At 35.4% G+C, this 20,683-nt stretch overlaps 1 protein-coding gene across 9 annotated transcripts in view; it reads left to right on the top strand.

Annotated features, from left to right (window-relative positions):
* LOC126825407 (farnesyl pyrophosphate synthase) overlaps nt 1–12,760 on the top strand; it is a 43,390-nt gene extending 30,630 nt beyond the window's left edge. For all 9 annotated transcript variants that reach the window (XM_050555082.2, XM_050555085.2, XM_050555087.2 and 6 more), the window contains 4 exons: nt 5,764–5,928; nt 7,229–7,306; nt 8,153–8,287; nt 9,968–12,760. In XM_050555082.2, the coding sequence (XP_050411039.1) occupies nt 5,764–5,928; nt 7,229–7,306; nt 8,153–8,287; nt 9,968–10,168 (579 nt within the window). In that variant the 3' untranslated portion in view covers nt 10,169–12,760. The remainder of the gene's footprint in view (nt 1–5,763; nt 5,929–7,228; nt 7,307–8,152; nt 8,288–9,967) is intronic.
* Nucleotides 12,761–20,683: the final 7,923 nt, after the last annotated feature.

A 20,683-nucleotide genomic window follows, 5' to 3' on the forward strand; every position in this document is an offset into this window, starting at 1 on the left:
TTATCAGAAACAATTTAAATAAAAAATTCAATAGCCTAATCGAAGAGGGGTCTCCGCGATGTACTGACTGTTAGCTACGAGAACGTAGCTAAAAACGTTGAGATATACTGATGTGTTTGTTTTTAGCTACGATTGGATGCCTTTAGTTCCAAGTGGCAAACTCAATTTCTTTATTAATGCATGTATCATCTTTAAAATAGATAGGTTTATGATATTATGATTAATTAAACTTACAGAGGCCAATGTAGTGGTACAACTGTCGCCTAACTCCAAATATTCGCGTTTAAATTAATGAAGCGTTGTTTTTGTCTGACATTTCACCGCCATCAAAATCCATTCATAGTTACTGTGCTTTCGATTGTCCTTTTGATTGGCTGTTATAAAAGCCTTATATTTAGCCCCGCCTTCATAGTGACAGCGTATCGTTTAAAAAGATGGCGGTCTTAGTAACGGCTTAACACCTCGATTTTAAAAACAACGATTTGTACCCGTTTCAGGTAGGATTATATGCTTAATTGTAGTTGGGTGTTGTAGAAATATTATAAATAACAATAATCAATCGTTGTTTTGATTAAAACTATTGTCAATTTTGCTTAAAAATGCCGGGTTTGAATCGCTCCCGCAGGTGCAACTTTATAGGTAATGGCCTCATGTCTTATCTCGAAACACGGAGGGTTGAGAGATTAAGGTTTGTTATCTAACTGACTGTGTTCTCCAATTCTATGATTTTGATCATCATGCAATTGGCTTATTCCCTATTCAAATCAAAAGGTTTATAGGGTGGACTGTTGTACGCTTAATATCTGTCTGCACATGCACAGAAATGGCATTCTCAAAAATCGGATTGAGAGAACTGAACTCTCAAACAGTGTGTGAATAAGTATTTAAAAAAATAACAGAGACCGGTAAGGATTTTGTACTGTTTATTCTGTCCTTTGTTACAGCCCCTATGAGAATCTTGTATTACCGGTACGTCCAAATAGCAACGCCCTAGGCAACCGAAATAAAACTTCTATTTCGGTTGCCATGCACATGGCTATTTATATAACTGTTTATTCTTTCCTTTTTACATCCCCTATGAGAGTCTTATATTACCGGTATGTCTAAATAGCAACCCGCATGTGTGCGTGGCTATTTAGATGCACCATGTGTCAAGCAAAATAATGATTTGTTCACAACCCAGATAATATTTTTAAGGTAATTACCGAGTTTTGAACAGATATCAGCAACTCAAGTATCGGCAAAATGGCCGTGTATCGGTCAATACCGATTTCTCCCGATAGGCCACTTATCGGCCAATTACCGATATTCAAACAAATTACCGGACCATCACTAATAATCATATTTTGCGGGAATTCTTACTTTGATTTCTCATTTTAAAATATATATTTACGTGTACTTTTTTTATATTTTATTTACAATACGTGGGGGATACACTGGATTTTTTTTTTTTTTTTCAAATTGAATACTGATATACTCAAATAACACACTATTTATGGATAACAATTACTGTGGTTTATTTCACTGCGACGTTTCAACAAGATTTCACAAGTCGTTATCAAGCATATAACACAAATAAATAAAATGAAAACAAAATAGCTATATATATATACACGAGCAGTGCGAACCCTCCAATGGGATGCAAAATCAGCAAGCATGAACAACTGTCCCAAGCCGTTAAATAAACAATGTACATAGATGGTTATAAACTGTAATTGGTATAGATAAGTGCAAGAATGAAGCCAAAGGATCAAACAATTATTAGCAGGTATAATGAGTCACGAGCAACTGGTCCTGACTGTAAAAACATATTAAATAAATCTATATACTGCATACTGCCTTCACTGTTAGGATTAACTGCTTATGGCTTCAGTTTCACCCCCCATAATACTTGTCCTTTCATCTTTTATTATTACTTTCATCTATAACTAATTACTGTATATATATATATATATATATATATATATATAGATTTATTTAATATGTTTTTACAGTCAGGACCAGTTTCCATAAGTATGTGTTTTGTTGTTACTCTATCCAGTTACTAAATGCCATTTAAAGAACATATCCGACATCAATATGGAGATGTGGCAGTATCATATATCAATACCGTTAATAGATTAGGAGGTAAATATGTTAAGTCCAAGTGCAATCTTACTTTTCTGATGCGATGCAGAGACAGCAACATCATCCCCAAAGGTCTGCGTCTCAAGCCCCCGGTCCAGTCAGCAGCAGCTAGCAGAATAATCGAACGAGCCAGTCAAAGCCTGATTAGAGAACGGATACAGTACCACAGAAACACCAAACATCGGCTTCACAACCAATATGAACAAAAACTGTCTCAACTTAGGGATCTGGTGTCCGAAGAAGACTACACACAACTCAGGTCCAAACAGCTGAAGTCACTAGACCACCTTAGAGAGACAACACGAACTAACCAGGTGAAGAAGTTTGAAAACCTTAAAATCACCAAACAGGTCCCCCCTACCACCAAGAATCCGAAAGAAGATTACCTTACAAAAACAGTTATCAACCTCAGTAGCCAGAACCTAACTGAGGACCAGATTTCACTCCTTTCCAGAGGTTTACAGTTTACGCCAACCAACCGGCCAGCCAACCAAGATCTGCTCATCGCCAATATTGAGAGAGGTCTGAGACAACTAGCCCCTGGTGGCAAGATTGATTTTATCCGACACCAGATAGCTGACCTTATCACCAAATCCAAGACGCAACGAGATGCCAACAATCTTAAGAAGTCCCATAAGATTGCCCTGCAGGATTTGAAGAAAGACAAAAACATTACCATAGTAGCAGCTGACAAAGGAAAATCTACAGTCATAATGGATAAGAACGACTACCAAAATACTGTTTCCCACCTTCTCAATGATCGCACTACCTATAGGAAGATTAGGAAAGACCCAACTAACACCTTCAATGACAGCCATACCGCACAACTAGTTAAGCTCAAAGACGAGAAGAGACTCACACCTTCCCTATTTTACAAACTTAAGCCGTCCCATCCTAGACCACCATATGCCAGAGCCACCATTAAAACACATAAGAACCCCATTAAAGCCAGACTGCTAGTATGCTCCAGAGATTCCGTATATTATAACACTGCACAGTACCTGTCGAACCTTCTTTCCCCATTAGGCAAGGAAGCTGCATCCTTTATCAAAGATTCTAAAGATTTCTGCGGAAAACTTAGAGACCTCCCTAAAGATACACTTATCCTATCGTACGATGTTATTGACCTCTTTACTAATATCCCCCGAGATGAAGCCTTAGCAGCACTACGATATAGACTCACTTCAATGGAGAACTCACTGGATACCAATCTCACCATAGAAGATATAGTCAACTTAACTAAATCCTGCATAGAATCCACTTATTTCTCTTGGGGGGACGATTACTACGAACAAATTCACGGTCTACCAATGGGCAGTCCCCTATCCCCAGTTCTAAGTGAAATCTATATGACCGATTTTGAAGAGAGGGCTCTTTCCACCTCACCCATCCAACCCACAATTTGGCTCCGTAAAGTTGATGATGTCTTTGTAATTCTCCGTCAGAACGAAGACCACACCGCCTTGCTCCATCACCTCAACAACCAAAATGGCAGAATTAAATTTATTATAGAAACAGAAGAAAACCAATGCCTCCCATTCCTGGATGTACTAGTTAAGAAAACAGAAGGTAGGCTCACAACAAGTGTTTATAGAAAACCAACACATACTGACCAGTACATTAACTTCTATTCCCACCACCCACACAGTGTTAAGAAAGCAACCATAGCAACTTTAGCCCGCCGTGCTGTCAACATCTGTGACAAAGAACATCTCCAAAAAGAATTAGACCACATTGAAGAAGCCCTTACAAACCTGAACAACTACCCTCTACAATTTGTTAAAAAGACCATTAAAACCACCATTGACATCCCTACAGATCCGGGAAAAACCAAACCAGAAAAACCACCTATAAGAATCACCATACCGTTTCAAGGGAAGCTCACTTACCACCTCAGGAGAATCCTCATCCCAATAGGTATCCAGGTCACCTTCTCCAAGGGCCGAACACTTAAAGATATCCTGAAAGCTAATGGTAAGCTACTCCCGAATAAACCCCCGCCCCAGAAAGAGTGTGTCTATAAAGTTGCCTGCTCTTGTCTTAGTACTTACATCGGTGAAACTAGACAACCCCTAGATAAAAGAATAAGCCAGCACAAGTCCAAATCGTCCATCACTAACTCAGCTGTTGCACAACATCTCCAGACCAACCCTGGACACAGAATTGAGTCATACGAAACCCTGGCATCTAATCTCCCAATAGAAAAGACACGGAAGATAATGGAGGCAATACAAATCAGAAGGAACAGCCCAGATCTTAACCGTGATACAGGGATATTTTTGCCCAATGCGTATGATCTAATTGTTTTAAGGTATGGTTTCCATTTTTGTTGTTAAGACATCCTCACTGGCCATGGACTATAAGTTAATTAACTCTCTATCTGCAATTGTATATCTTAATAAGTGTTGGTGTAGGCCTTTGATCATGTTGTTGCTATGTATGGTTTCGGTTATGTTGTTGTATTTTGTCTATATATATTTGCCTCATACCTGTTTTACTGTATTAGCTTGATAACGTTGAGAGAATACTCTACGAAACGTCGCCTTAAATACACTAGTAGCTGTTTTCCATAAGTATGTGTTTTGTTGTTACTCTATCCAGTTACTAAATGCCATTTAAAGAACAAATCCCCTGATAGAACACCGAATACACCGAGAAACAGTCATTTAATAATATATTTTCCTGTTAGAATTCCAATGACATGTGACATATCACTTGGAATTAAGTCAATAAACTAGTTCTAAATAGCACTTACCGTTTTAATTTTGTTATTATTTTATACACATTCTGACAAAGGCTTAATTTTAAAAATATTGTTTTTATTGAAGGCTATATCATAATCGTACGGAATTTTGATTTTAAAGCAATTTCAAGTATGGTTGTCACGTGACAATTGTGCTGTGTGTCTATCAATTGACGAATGAATAAAAACTTTTGCCAAGTTACGTGACTATAGTTACCTGATAGACAAAGACTACAAATTGTGTTACAAAGAAATGGTGCCGTATCAGCTTATAAGTTATTTTAGCTACGGCATTTTCTGATACTGGCAATAGTTGAAAAATGTTAATATTTTAGATCATCGACTTATGAAATGCGAACGTTTCATCGAATAAAAGAAGACAAGAATTATTTTATTCTGGAATATTACGGATTTGAACTTCCAAGATTTTACGTGAATTAAATATGTAAAATTTTCAAAAGGTGCATCTGTCGTTATTTTTGTAGTAATCACATACAATAAAATACGATATTCTCCACAACAAATTACCAAGAATTATTTTTGTTGACGTCTAGTTATATTAAAGGGAATGGAGCTTATAATTAACTCATATCCTATGGGTCCTCAATTGACCCAATTCCGGCCGGTTCGTTTCAAAATGGATTAAGAACCCTGATGCTTACCCATCTCATACATCTTGAAACAGAATGTAGTTTGAGATTATTTTGGGCATAATTTGTGATGTCATCATATGCGATACATATCGCGTATCGATTTGCCTTATCGTCAATACGTATCGTATCAAAAATGAACTGTATCGACACAGCCCTACTGGCAACCTATCTTTATACATGTATATGGTACCATAGAAGTAATTAATGCTATCTAATGATAAAAATTGTATATTTAAACAGATTACACATCATACAGTGATAGGTGAATGTTTAGATTTAGTTACATCACGACCACAAAGTACAGTAGATTTGTCTAGTTTTACTTTAGATAGATATAATACAATTGTAAGATGGAAGACGGCCTTTTACTCATTTTATTTACCAGTGGCGATGGGCATGTATATGGTAAGTACATGAAGAGGCTTTGATATACCGTAAAATTAAACTGGATAGAAGTTAAATTTGTATTGCTTTCATATCCACATTATTAGTGAATTAGATGGATTTTATAAACTTGAAATTGAACATAACTTCACTGACATATTCTGCTTCAGTACTTTATGAAATGTATTTATACTAGTGCTCCTATGGTTAGGACTTTTTGTTATTCGAATAGCTGTAGCTATTAACCGGTTAGTAACCGTTAACCGTATGGTATCAATTTTAAACATAAAACAGAGCTTGTCAGGAGGTGTGAGTCATTACTCGTGCGCACACTATACTCGCCTAGCTAAAAGGCATTACACGCGCAAAAATTTCAGGAATTTTTTCAGACATGTAAAATTCTTTAATGAGAAATTAAACTACCTTAGGCCGTAGTTATTTATCTACCTGGTTAACTTGGTTCATTTGAAACATTTTTTAATTCTATATAACGATAATATACAAAACAATACTCTGTTTCCCTTCGTACGTGACAGATGGCGATAATATTACGATTACACAATGTTACTAAGAATAGAATAAAGTAAATTGGAAGGCGTCTATTGATTGGACAATAAAGAAATAATTCCTCGCTTGCAAGTAGAATTTTTATGATTGGTTAATTTAACTAAAAACCAAAGTAGAATTCTTGCGAGAAATTACGAGATATGAAACGTGTTGAATGTCGTAACGAATCTAGTATAATGTCATTTTCTAGCCTTTATGATTATATTTTGAATGGTGGTTACGTTTTGAAGTAAATGATAAACAAGGTAGAATATAGTTAGAAATTCCGAGAAGTATTTAGATTAGATTAACAATAGCTAAAGTCAGAACAAGGTCCGTTGACTTTGCTGTATGACTACGACGAGTGCTATTAATAGTATTATTTTTTAGCAGTCGACATCGTAGGACGACTGTTACATTCTAAGATTTTCAAACATCAAATACAAAATGACAACGGGCAAGTTTTGTTATAAAGAGGAATATAATCAGACACATTTCTGTGTAATAACCGTACCGTTGAATTCGAACCGTTTAACCGTCCAGTTCTAACCGTTTACGGCTATCCGACTAGTCGTAGGAGCACTAATTTATACATCAGAATTTTATGTGGGGGTAAATAATATGACCCTGATTTATTAAGAGCAGTGGGTTAGCATGGGATTTATTTAAATGCAACGCAATTTCTGATAACAGAGTTTGATTAAAATAAAGGTTCGGTTATAGTGTGTTATTACAAGGAGTTAACCTAATATATAAATTATAAATGGTATTTCAGGCTGGTGTCAGTGATACAGATGCTCATTCTAAAGCTAAAAGTATTCTTCTCAAGATGGGTTATTTCTTCCAAGTACAGGTAAAATAGCGATGCCAAAAATAATTGCGGCTGGTAGTATTTCATATATAATTTTTACATTCCTATCCATATTTTCATTCAATACATGAGGTAACCATTACCTTTTCAACACTGTATGGCATATGAGTGTCTTCAATAGCCCAGTGGTTGCAAAAAAACTAGGATGTTAAACCCCATTTCAATATTGTAAAACCAATTTGTTATCTGTACATGCATTATGCAAGAGGTAAATCTGCCTATTGCAGGTATTTCTTTATGCCTGAAATGTTATATAAACTATTAATTAGACATTTATTAACATGAAAAGACCATAATCAACTCTCAATGCCAGCTTATGTGCCCGATTGTCTTTGAATTTGAATCCGATCTGCTGTTCAACGTCCGTTGATAATTAAACACTAAAATGGATAATAGAGACGTTGTTAACTATTGTGCCATCTGCAACAATGACAGTCGAGGCAATAGTGATTTTTAAAATAAGGTTTTCTCGTCTTAGAGTGAAGCAATTTAACTGAAATTTTCAGCATATTCCATTTGCATCATCTAGTTTTTAATTATTATAAGTGAGAACTGCCAGCTCTTTATCTAATCCTCGATAATGTATCTTGAAAAGAAAATTGGCATAAATAATTTAAATCAACAAATAGTATAAATGTATACATGTATATAAAAAATCAGATTGGTAAGAAAAAAATACATCTCCCAAAATGACCTGTATTTACATAAAAATACACATGATTTGGTTACAATTATCCACCCATATTGTATCATTTTTATGTCAAATTCTAGACAAGCTGCTTTGTGTAAAATACAGTAAACGACTATTTCTGTAAACATTGATTGTAGGATGATTATTTAGACTGTTTCGGATCACCAGAAGTTATTGGTAAAATAGGTACAGATATACAAGATAACAAATGTAGTTGGTTAATTGTACAAGCCATGATGAAAGTTACTCCAGAACAAAGGAAGATTTTAGAGGTATCTTATTCTTTCTTGTTATTGCAAAAATCAATATATCATTTCCTTCACAGGAGGAAGTAGTAAAAAGACTGGTGATTTGTATTTAAACTATGACTTTTAAAAAGGGTTAACTTATGGTTACCAAGCCTGGAAAAAACTTTCAAATGTGTGTCTGACACCATGTCAGACTGGATGAACATACTGTCTGACATTTCAAATTTTCGGTCGGACATAATATGCTGACATTTGGGTTGGCACAAAGTCATCAAGATGTAGTCTGTTGACTAATGGGACCGGGGGGAGTCGGGGGTGTTGTGACATCTTTTATATAAAGATTCAGATTGAAAACAAACAACAAAATGTCTTTTGCGATCCATTTATCTACCAGGGTAATTTTGCTTAGTTTTCGTTTGTTCGACCAAGTTGGTTTTGATTTGTTACGGATATAAAAATGTTACCCATTATAAGGGCTCGAAATGTCATGATACTTGGGGTAGATACATGTCTTTGTTGGTCGGTAATCACACACGAACACAATGTTTAATGAATGAATAATTAGGTCACGCTTCCTACAGTTTTAAAATACACACCAACTATTTGCTGTGTGATTAATAAATAAAGTATGATCGAAACTATGAGTTATAATATAAATACCTAATTTTATCGGCACCTATCATCCAATGATATAGCTTCACGTCTTTGACAACGTTGATCTAATGACGCGACAATTTCCCACCTTTTCTATAAAGGGGGGGCGGGGTCATCAAATGAGCACAAAACCAGAACCAACTTTTCTATTGAACCATATGTTAGTCCCAAAATGACCTAGTTTGTGTCGATGATGTTAAACCCCATTTCTCTCTCTCTCTCTCCCTCTCTCTCTCTCTCTCTCTCTCTCTCTCTCTCTCTCACACAATTAGTGTATAAGTATGGTATATCAAGGTTTTGGACCCCCTAGAGGTCACAATTTTAATTAAACTTTAAATTCATGTTTATATCCCAAAGATCTTGGTTCCTTTCAATAATCATGCATATTGGAATGTAAATTCCTGGATGATGGCCCCTGATTGTTCAAAATGTGGACATATCTTGCATGGCAACCGCAGCAAAACGCTTGTTAAAATCTTGTGGACCCTTTAATGGCTAAGGTTACTTTCCGATTGATTTTAAATCAATACAGTCGTTATGTTAATGACATGAAGCCTATGGATTTGTATAATATTTGTTAGCATCAGGAAGAACTAGAAGCCAATCCAATTTTAATTATTTCTGATAATTACTTAATGTATTATTGGGTTGTTACTCTTAATCAGGTTTTAGTGTCTTGTACATGCTCCCAGTGGCTACAAACATGTGATAACCCTTGTGGACTGGTAGGACAACTTATAGCTGCTGTTGGTGTATGTTTCATTATCCTGAAATATGGCAGTTTGGCGTTTTTTCCATATTTTTTCAGTAATCATAAAACGTGAAAAAATAATTTATTGTATTAAAATTGCATCATAGATAACTAAGATAAGTGTAAGGACATATAAACAGAAATGCAAAAACCTTAATGGTCATTATCATATTGCAAAAATAAAAAGAGATGTATCATATATAGTTATGACTGTATGTTGCATTTTTCTTTCTCTCATTTATAACTTCCATATGTAGTTAGATTTGATTGTGAATAGTTTTTCTGTTTATGTTTTTAAGGACAATTATGGAAGAGATGATGAATCCAAGATAGAAAGAGTAAAAGAATTATATTGTGATTTAAATTTAACACATGTTTATACAGAATATGAAGAAAGTAGTTATAAGGAACTTAAAACACTCATAGATAAATGTAGTGGCAATTTACCTAAAGAAGTCTTCATGGCTTTTGCAAGAAAGATATATAAGAGGCAGAAATAGTTTGTGGAAGTTTTGTAACAGTTACTGGGTTTTTTTTGGTTACCGGTACGAATATTAGTCTGGATGTGTTGTCAACATTTGAGAATAATAGGTCATTGGCTAGATTATCTGATCTTTTACATTATCATAAACAAAGTCTAAGGGAGATATAACTAGTCCTAAAACAAGATGTTGACACCCATGAAATTAATTCAAGAATGTCATTTCAAAAAACCCATTTGATTGCATGCCAGTTCAATATCCAACACTCTTATTTTTTTTTGTTGTTGTAAAATTGCTCTCTTCATGGGCCATATCTATGTTATTCAAATTAATCCGAATTTGTCGTCACGATTCATGTTTGTTTATATTAATGCAAGAATTATGGAATTTGCCCAGAAGATACTGGATAATCAACCACATTAAAAACCAAACTCCCGGTTATGCATGAGCAATGGATTTTTGGTCAAATATTGACAACAGTCCCAGATCCTCCATACGTTGAAGACTAGGAGGTTCTGGGTGACCGGGACTAGTTACTGGTATGTTGAAAATGTTAAGGGTGACCCACAGCATGTTGTCAATCGGATCAAAACGGTGTTTATGAGAAAAGAACCATAACTCGTTTTACCAGAAAATTAAAAGCACATGTCCAGATGGTAATATCTTCAAAAATCAAACATGGCTAGACTTTCAATGTTGACGAATGAGGTTTTTATGGTAAGCCTCATCATATAATGTTAAAATAAACCCCAAATATTGTCTGTAGGATGAAATTTCTTCTGACCCCGAACCACTCTAAAAATGTGTTAAAGACTGAAACAACCGATGAAATTATTCCTCTGTATTTATTGTTAACAATTTATGATGTCAGGAACTGAAGTGATATTAATGTATGTGTTTATCTTAGTGTGTTAAGATCATAAAATTAACATTGATGTTTAAAACAAAAACCATATGTATCATTTATAAAGGGAAAGAAACAGCTTTAAACCTAGTCAACTTATCACAATTTCCATGCAAAATATATATGGTATTTTTATACATCCAAATTTTTATGAGAACGTAAATTGTCGTTGCCCGTCTATTCATCCGTCCACAATTAGTATGTGGACAGTCTACAGCCCACAATTTTTATCTGATTTTGCCAAAACTTGAAATATAGGATTATATCTCCCATAGATCTCGGTTCCTTTTGATATTGGCATTATTGGACATTAAATTCATGGATTATGGCCTCTGATTGTACGAAAAATCACATTTTTGGATTGTGGACACTCTAGAGGTCACAATTTTGATCTGATTTTGATGAGACTCAAAACATGTGTTTATATCACAGAGATCTCGGTTCATTTCGAATTTCGTAAAAATCGGACCGAAACTGCCCAACATAATGGCCCCTCCATGAACTCAAACAGTGTAAAAGTATGCAATAGGCCTACCAAGGTTGTGGACCCTCAAGAGGTCACAATTTTTATCCGATTTTGATGAAACTTAAAATATATGTTTATATCCCAAAGATCTTGGTTCCTTTCGATATTCGCACACATCAGACCATAGATTATGGCCACTGATTGTACATTAGAATTGTATTAAGCAGCCACTCAAGGGAATTTTCATGACTGGTCGCTTAATGCGAGTGACCTCATGATAAAATCTCAGTGTTTATTGGTGCTGACATCAAGTAAATTTTACGCTTGGATGCATTGGGAGCAAACATCAATACTTGCATGGGTAAATTTGGCCATCGCTGAAACTGGCTTGGGTCGGGATGAAAATTATTTGACTCAGATCTCCCGTGTCTACCATGGTGATGTTTTTGATAATATTTATCCATTTTTGTGACAAAAAACCATGAATTAATTTTATTTTACCAAAAAAGAACATATCCAAAAAAACATCGCTGAATTTGTCACCAATTTTCACTAAGTGGAATCTCTCACCCATATTCCAGCATCTGGATTCGAAATGAAGTTAGCACACATATTCCTAGCATGTGTGCTAACTTCATTTCAAATCCGGGTGCTGGAATACGGCTATGAGATTCCGCTCGGTCCGATTTTCATGGGGTGGAGTGTAACTCTGTATGTAATATAGGAGGCACTAAAACTTATGTTTAACAACAAAGTAGCAATGGAAAATAGATACTAAATGGTCCGATTTTCATGGGGTGGAGTGTAACTCTGTATGTAATATAGGAGGCACTAAAACTTATGTTTAGCAACAAAGTAGCAATGGAAAATAGATACTAAATGATCGTGACAACTCGGCTTTGACGGTTCTTTTAGTTTATTCAATCAGTATAAAATAAAGTTTCGTTACGCTTGAAAGCAATGAACAGGGTTTGTCAGCTATTAAGATTAATTAAAAGATAATCCCGGTGTGACAGTTTGAGATGGTTCCTGGTGTGTGTGTGTTTGCTCCTGGGCACTTGCGCATGTCCGAGACTGTTGTTTATGTTAACAACGCAGCTATATCTACTTCCGCCATTGTGAAATGGTTCCTGATCATTGATGTGACAGTGTGAGATGGTTCCTGGTGTGTGATTACCGTTTAGCGCATGCGTAGTTGTAGGAGTCAGCTCGCACCGTTATCGACACGGTGTGCATTGAAGCCCCCCCCCCCCCCCCCCCCGATAGGATTTCCCCAAAGATTTTCTTATGGTTAAATAGGTTTCTACACTATTATCTACCAATATTAAATTTTACAGTATTTTTATATCAGTAAAGGGTGTCGAGTTTCTATAGTTTGTTTATTTCAATAAAAAGTAGAAATACAAATTGACTAAAACCCCGTTTACATTACATATTATAAGCGTACCAGGCACGGCACGCTTCGCTTTTTTGTAGTGTAAATAGATCAAAAGTAAACGTGCCGCGCCTGGTACGGTGCCAATCTGGCCCACTGAAGTGAGGTGGTCTCGGAACGGTTCGCTTTAAATTTGTAGAAATACAAATTGACTAAAACCCCGTTTACATTACATATTTTAAGCGTACCAGGCACGGCACGCTTCGCTTTTTTGTAGTGTAAATGGATCAAAAGTAAACGTGCCGCGCCTGGTACGGTGCCAATCTGGCCCACTGAAGTGAGGTGGTCTCGGAACGGTTCGCTTTAAATTGTCGTAGTGTAAACGCTAACCGGTCTGAGCACGGATTACTGCACATTCGCCAAATGAACCTTGACCTTTTTTTCCCGAAAAACTTTGACAGCTCTGTCATCAGTACTGTCAAAATGGCTGGTCAAACTAAATCAACCATCATAATTGTTTTCATCTGGGTAATTTGTATAGGGACTGAAATTAACTTTTCTGTGAAGAGTTCCACATTTTGCGTGCTTGGCACGGTTCTGAGACCGGTTATTTTCGAGTAATGTAAACGGGTCAATTTCTTGAAATTTATCGCGGCCTGGTACTGTGCCCAGAACGGCACGCTTATCTCGGCCATGTGTAAACGGGGCTTAAGGTGCGGATTCACCAATAAAGTGAGCCGTAGCAATTCGCGTTGATGGAAAATCTGTGGTAGCGTGACGTCAAAGCGATATTTTCCCGCAAGCGTCTCCTGTACATAAACGTTAAATTCGCTAACATTTCGATAATTTTTGAGTCTGAATCTTTGCAGATATTGAGATTGATATTAAACTATTACAACACAATTGCTAGTAATACATTTAAATAAAATAGTAATTCAGAATCGTAGATTGAAGCGGGCTTTATTTCAGCCGCTGGCCGTCAGATTTCACACTAAAGTCACGTGACCTAAAACCCCTAATATGAGTAATAAAACAGATAGGCTATATTGTGAAGTACAAATTTTAATAAGAAGTACAAATTAAAATAACAATGATACAGAGAAATCCCAATCATATAAAGGCCAATATTGAATGTACAAAATGTAACTACTAATCACTAAAACAAAAACAAAAAAACAACGGCAACAAATCACAGACAATGGAACTATCAATTTCAAGCCGATCAACTTAGATCCGTTGATCATAACTACTGATCACTAAAACAAGATCTAATTACGATAACAAGTATGTTTATTAATGACAAAACTCTAATCAAATACGTAATATTGTGAGCACTTACAAGGAGATGTTGCTGAATAGGAGTGGCTGCTCGTACAGATTCTACTGTATCACCGTTGTACGCAAATAGTGTATAAGTATGTAATATGGTGACACCTCACTTTCCCCACCTCAATTGTATTAGAGTCTGGGTCAACCAGGCCATGACTAATTAATCGACAAAGGGGTTTAAAGTATAGTCTGGGTCAACCAGGCCATGACTAATTAATCGACAAAGGGGTTTAAAGTATAGTCTGTAACAAGTTTGTGACACTTCAACAAAATGATTTAAATAATATTAGTGAAAAAGATTACATGTAAAAAAAAAATGCATATAATATGTATATGATAATATTACGTCTAGACTTAACTCTGAATTTAACACCATCTAGCACTAAATTCTGACCACCTTTAGTATTAGCAATGTATCTAAAGTTAACCAGAGCGTTCGCCATTTTTGAATGACCATTTGTTGTTGTTGTTTATTACAGATTTAACGTCCAATACAGTGAATATGATATTATGGACAGGTTGATTTAATTAAGTTATTTACACTTGAAAATTGTTTAAAACACAAAATAAAAAGGTCCTCGGATACCAAAAGTTCCTTGAAGCACACTTATAAATTCGCTGTCGTGAGAAGAGAGGGCGGGTCATCTTCTCCCTTTGTCATAATAAAGTTAAAACAGGAGGTCCAACTGACTGATGTTTGGCATCATCAGAGCGGATAGAAAAAAACCTGTGGGTAAAAAGAATCCGTTGGCTTTATGTGGAAAAGCGAAATGCTCGCAGTAAAACCCACATAGCTGGGCCCGTAGATTATTTACATATTAAAAGTGTTCGTCCGATAAGTTCCATGTTGTTAAAAATTAACTAGGGTTCAAAGTTTAAAAGTTGTAGGCATTCCATTAGAGTTTTCCTTGCGTACGGCTCTCCACAGATAAAAAGTTACCTGAAAAGAAAAAAAAGAACCAGCAACAACAAAGACAAATTGAACCATTCATAGGAATAAATAAAATTTTAAACACAGGTTAAATTAAATTGATTGATGTGCACTGTCATTGTTAGTGTTAATAATAGTTGTGTAGGTCCCTATTCCTTTATTTTGTCATTATTTTTCCTTAGTATATTATTATATTAAATCATGCAGCAGGCTGAACCGCCATGCTGTCCTACAACAATAGTTTCTTTCTTTGTAACTAGATATGTAGTTTCCTATCTTAACTTTAATTTATTCTGATATTATTAAAGCATCCGGGTGACTTAGGGGCCAACCTGGACTACACAACCAGTTATCTTTCTTTGACTAGTGCTCTTTTAACGTAACTAACTTAACAGTTAATTCCCAATTGTGCTATGAATTTTGAGATAGCTTCATAAATTTTATGACATATTCCGAGGGCTAAAGAGTGCATTTTGGAGGGTATATTGAAGTTTGGCATTTTCCATTAAACTTTGTACAGGGAGTCTTTTCTTTTCCAATTTATTGCACGCAATGATGACATGACTAACGGTCAAATTGTGGCCACATTCGCACTTCACTGTGTTAAATTTATGGTCGGTAATTAAATCCTTAGTTCTTAATCTTGTGATTATCCCACAAATTTTTGCGATGGGTGATTAATCTCCGTCTTTACAACCAGATCGTTGTTTAAATTAAATCTAAAAGTATTTGCTCTGGCCAACTCAATTTTCCATTTTGATTTAATTTTAGTTTTGACGATGCTATTAAATTCTTGTACGCTATATTTTAAGTATTCGTATTCAGTCTCGCAGAGGCTGGGTCCTTTGCGAACCAGATTGTCTGCGGACTCATTGTCTGCTATGCCAACATGGGATGGTATCCATGTAAATTCTACGGTTTTATTTTTGTTTCGGAGGGAATATTCTGAACAAGTTATGGTCTAGGTGTTTTTTTGTCGTGTATTATTGTCTTTATGCTTCTAAGAGAGTCTGACACAACGACTGCTCTTTGAACCGGTGGATGACACGAGCCACTCAAGAGCTGTGGATATTACTTTTAGTTCTGCTGTATAGATAGAGCATCCATCAGGTAGCCTTTTCCATATATTAGTATTAAATTCGGGAATGACTACACCTAATGCAGTTTTGGTAGTGTTTGGATCGTGAGACTCGTCCGTGTATATTTTCACATGCGATAACCATCTTTCGTTCAAGAATTCCCTCGATAGCATTAGAGCGTGTTGTGGATTTTCTTTTTTCTTTATAACGTTACCTAGGCTTATGTCATAGTTTGGATTTTAAGAAGTCCATGGGGCTTGATACGAAAATACTCGGTCAGTAATCTGATAGTGATCTAATCTTAGATCTTTTAATAGATCATTTGCTCTGTGACCGAACGGCTAAGTGTCTGATTTGACATTTCTTTTGAATTATGTCCTTGATGTTTTTGTACACTTAAATGTTGGATAGCTGTCTCCAAGATGCTGTAACTTGGCCCAATATCTCAATGTCAGTTCGCTTCGACTCAATTCGAATGACATTTCACCTACTTCCTGCAAAAGACTTTCCCTTTTTGTGCCAAATGAAGCTTTTGTTGCTATCTTTATTGCCTGATATTGTAAACTATCTAGTTTAGCAACAGCTGTTTCATTTGCACTTGCAAAAGCGACACAAACATAGTCACATATTGATCTTATCATGGACCTATATATCATTAGAAGGGTCGTTTTATTTGCTCCCCATGATATGCCTGTCAGGCATCTCATTACGTTCAGAAAATTCTGTCCTCGTTTAACAATATTTTCAATATGTGGTATAGAATTCATTTTGCGATTAAGGGTCACCCCAAGAAGCTTTGCCCGATCTTTAAATTCAATTCGGCTATTGTTCAATTCCAGTTTCATAGATGACACTTCCCTATGAGCCCTACAGAAGAGCATGCCTACTGTTTTACTTTCAGATATACAAATTGCTCTAACGCCAAAAGTTATCATCCAATTGTTTTAAAATTGATATATGTTGTTTACATTAGTGAGATGAAGAAGCCTATTTAATTTAATAATTTCTGTTTATTATGTCTAGAGTTATGGCCCGTGTTTCACTTTATTGAACCTTGTGAACGCTCTAACGTCAAAAGTTATCATCCGATCTTTCTGAAATTTATTTGCATTATTTAGATTACTGAAACGAAGAAGCCTATTGAATTTCAGCAATTTCCGTTAATTACGTCTAGAGTTATGGCCCTTGTTTCACTTTATTGATCCTTGTGAACGCTCTAACGTCAAAAGTTATCATTCGATCTTTCTGAAAATTATATGCATTATTTGAATTAGTGAAACGAAAAAGCCTATTGAATTTCAGCAATTTCCGTTAATTACGTCTAGAGTTATGGCCCTTGTTTTACTTTATTGAACCTTGTGAACGCTCAAACACCAAAAATTATCACCCAATCTTTGTGAAATGTATATGCATTATTTAGATTAGTGAAACGAAGAAGCCTATTGAATTTCAGCAATTTTCGTTTATTACGTCTAGAGTTATGGCCCTTGTTTCACTTTATTGATCCTTGTGAATGCTCGATTGATGAAAGTTATCATCCGATATGTATGAAATTTATATGCATTATTTAAATTAGTAAAAGGAAAAAGCCTGTCAAATTTCAACAATTTCTGTAGATTACTTCCAGAGTTGAGACCCTTGTTTCATTTTTAAGAACCTTGTAAACCCTCAAACGACAAAATTTATAATCTGATCTGTATGGAACTGTCTTGTAAAGGCCCCCATGATTACCTACAAAGGAATAAAATGCGACAACCCTTGTCGACCGCTCGGACGATTTAGATGCTGTGGGCGTATGTTTTGTTGCCTGGCAACCTATCTTTTAAACATGCATTATGCAAGAGCAAAATCTGCTTATTACAAGTCTTTCTTTAGGCCTAAAATGTTATCTAAATTATCAATTAGACATTAATTAACTTATCCAGACCATAATAAACTCTCGATGTTGGCTGGATTAAATTCCTATATGCCGCTAACGGCCATTGATAATTAAATAAAAAAAAGTGGATAATCAAGACTATACTGTTTATATTAATGATTTTAGTAATGATGACCGAGACTATGCAAAAATTTCACCCGCTTCTTTCTCGGCTCATAGTGGATCAATTTGACTGAAATTTTCAGCAAATTACCTTTACACTATCTAGTTTTTAACTATTATAGCGAGAACTGCCATCTCTTTATCTTATCTCCCATAATGTATCTTTAAGTAGGCAATCCACCCAAACTTGGACAGGTCGACGAATACTGCACATAGATAATTGTTCTTTTTAGATAGTGAAATCATGATGTCATGCAGTAACCTTGCAATATTATCAATAGTGGAACGCTGCTGTCTATATCCACTTTGATTTGGACAGATTAATCCATTACTTTCACAGTAATATTTTAGCCTATTACTTACCATGGTCTCAAGTGTCTTACACCAGGTAGAGGTCAAACTTATCGGCCTGTAAGAACTGGTTTCATTTTTATACGCCCACATGGAAATGTGGTCTTATATTGCCTCGTCCCCGTCCGTCCGTCCGTCTGTCTGTCGTCCACAATTTCTTGTGAACACACTCTACAGACAATACTTATCATCGGATTGTTTTGAAATTGATATAATATGTTGTTTGCATTAGTGAGATGAAGAAGTCTATTTAATTTCAATAACTTCCGTTAATTTCTTCTGGAGTTATGGGCCTTGTTTCACTTTGTTGCACCTTGTGAACGCTCTAACGACAAAAGTTATCAACCGATCTGTATGAAATTTATATGCATCATTTAAATTAATAAAACAAAGAAGCCTATTGAATTTCAGCAATTTCCGTTAATTACATCTAGAGTTATGGCCCTAGTTTCACTTTGTTGAATGTTGTGAACGCTCTAATGACAAAGGTTATCATCCGATCTGTTTGAATTGATATGCATCATTTAAATTAGTGAAACGAAGAAGCTTATTGAATTTCAGCAATTTCCGTTAATTACGCCGTGAGTTATGGCCCTTGTTTCACATTGTTGTACCTTGTGAATGCTCTAACAACAAAAGTTATTATCCGATCTGTATGAAATTTATATGCATCATTTAAATTAGTAAAACAAAGAAGCCTATTGAATTTCAGCAATTTCTGTTAATTACATCTAGAGTTATGGCCCTTGTTTCACTTTGTTAAATCTTGTGAACGCTCTAATGACAACAGTTATCATCCGATCTGCTTGAAATTGATATGCATCATTTAGATTAGTGAAAAGAAGAAGCCTATTGAATTTCAGCAATTTCCGTTAATTACGCCGGGAGTTATGGCCCTTGTTTCACTTTGTTGTACCTTGTGAATGCTCTAGCGACAAAAGTTATTATCCGATCTGTATGAAATTTATATGCATCATTTAAATTAGTAAAACAAAGAAGCCTATTGAATTTCAGCAATTTCCGTTAATTACATCTAGAGTTATGGCCATTGTTTCACTTTGTTGAATCTTGTGAACACTCTAATGACAACAGTTATCATCCGATCTGTTTGAGATTGATATGCATCATTTAAGAAGCCTATCGAATTTCAGCAATTTCCGTTAATTACACCGTGAGTTATGGCCCTTGTTTCACTTTGTTGTACCTTGTGAATGCTCTAACGACAATAGTTATTATCTGATCTGTATGAAATTTATATGTATCGTTTAAATTAGAAAAACGAACAAGTCTATTGAGTTTCAGAAAATTTCCGTTGATTATATCTAGAGTTATGGCCCTTGTTTAGCTGTATTGAATCTTGTGAACGCTTGAACGACAAAAGTTATCACTTAATCTGTAATTTCATATGCATCATTTAAATTAGTGAAATGAAGAAGCCTATTAAATGTCAGCAATTTCCGTCAATTACTTCTAGAGTTATGGCCCTTATTTTACTTTGTTGAACCTTGTGAACGTTTGAACGACAAAAAGTATTATCCGATCTGTATGAAATTTATATCCATTATTTGAATTAGTAAAACGAAAAAGCCTATCGAATTTCAACAATTTCTGTAGATTATTTCCAGAGTTACGGCCCTTGTTTTAGTTTTTAGAACCTTGTGAATCCTCAAACGACGAAAATTATAATGTCATCTGTATGAAATTGTCTATTAAATTCCCCTAATTACCTACAAAAGAATAAATATGCGACAACCTTTGTCGACTGCTCAGACGATTTAGTTGCTGTGGGCGTATGTTTTGTTGCCTGGCAACCTATCTTTATCTTTTAATGGTTTAATCAACGGGGTTATCGTTGCTCTTTTCCAGCTTGTAGGAATTTTCTCTTCTGACCATGATTTATTCAATAATTCAAGAAGTAAATTACGTAATGCCCCCTGAGAGTTTTCTTAACATGCTATATATTTTATTTGATCTTTGTCAGCCGCCGATTCAATTTTGCCACTTAAACCTTTATGCATTTCCTCTAGGGTAAAGGGTAAGTTTATTGCTTTATGTTC

This window comes from Patella vulgata, chromosome 6 (assembly GCF_932274485.2).
Source record: "Patella vulgata chromosome 6, xgPatVulg1.2, whole genome shotgun sequence".
In the NCBI taxonomy this organism is placed as follows: Eukaryota; Metazoa; Mollusca; class Gastropoda; family Patellidae; genus Patella; species Patella vulgata.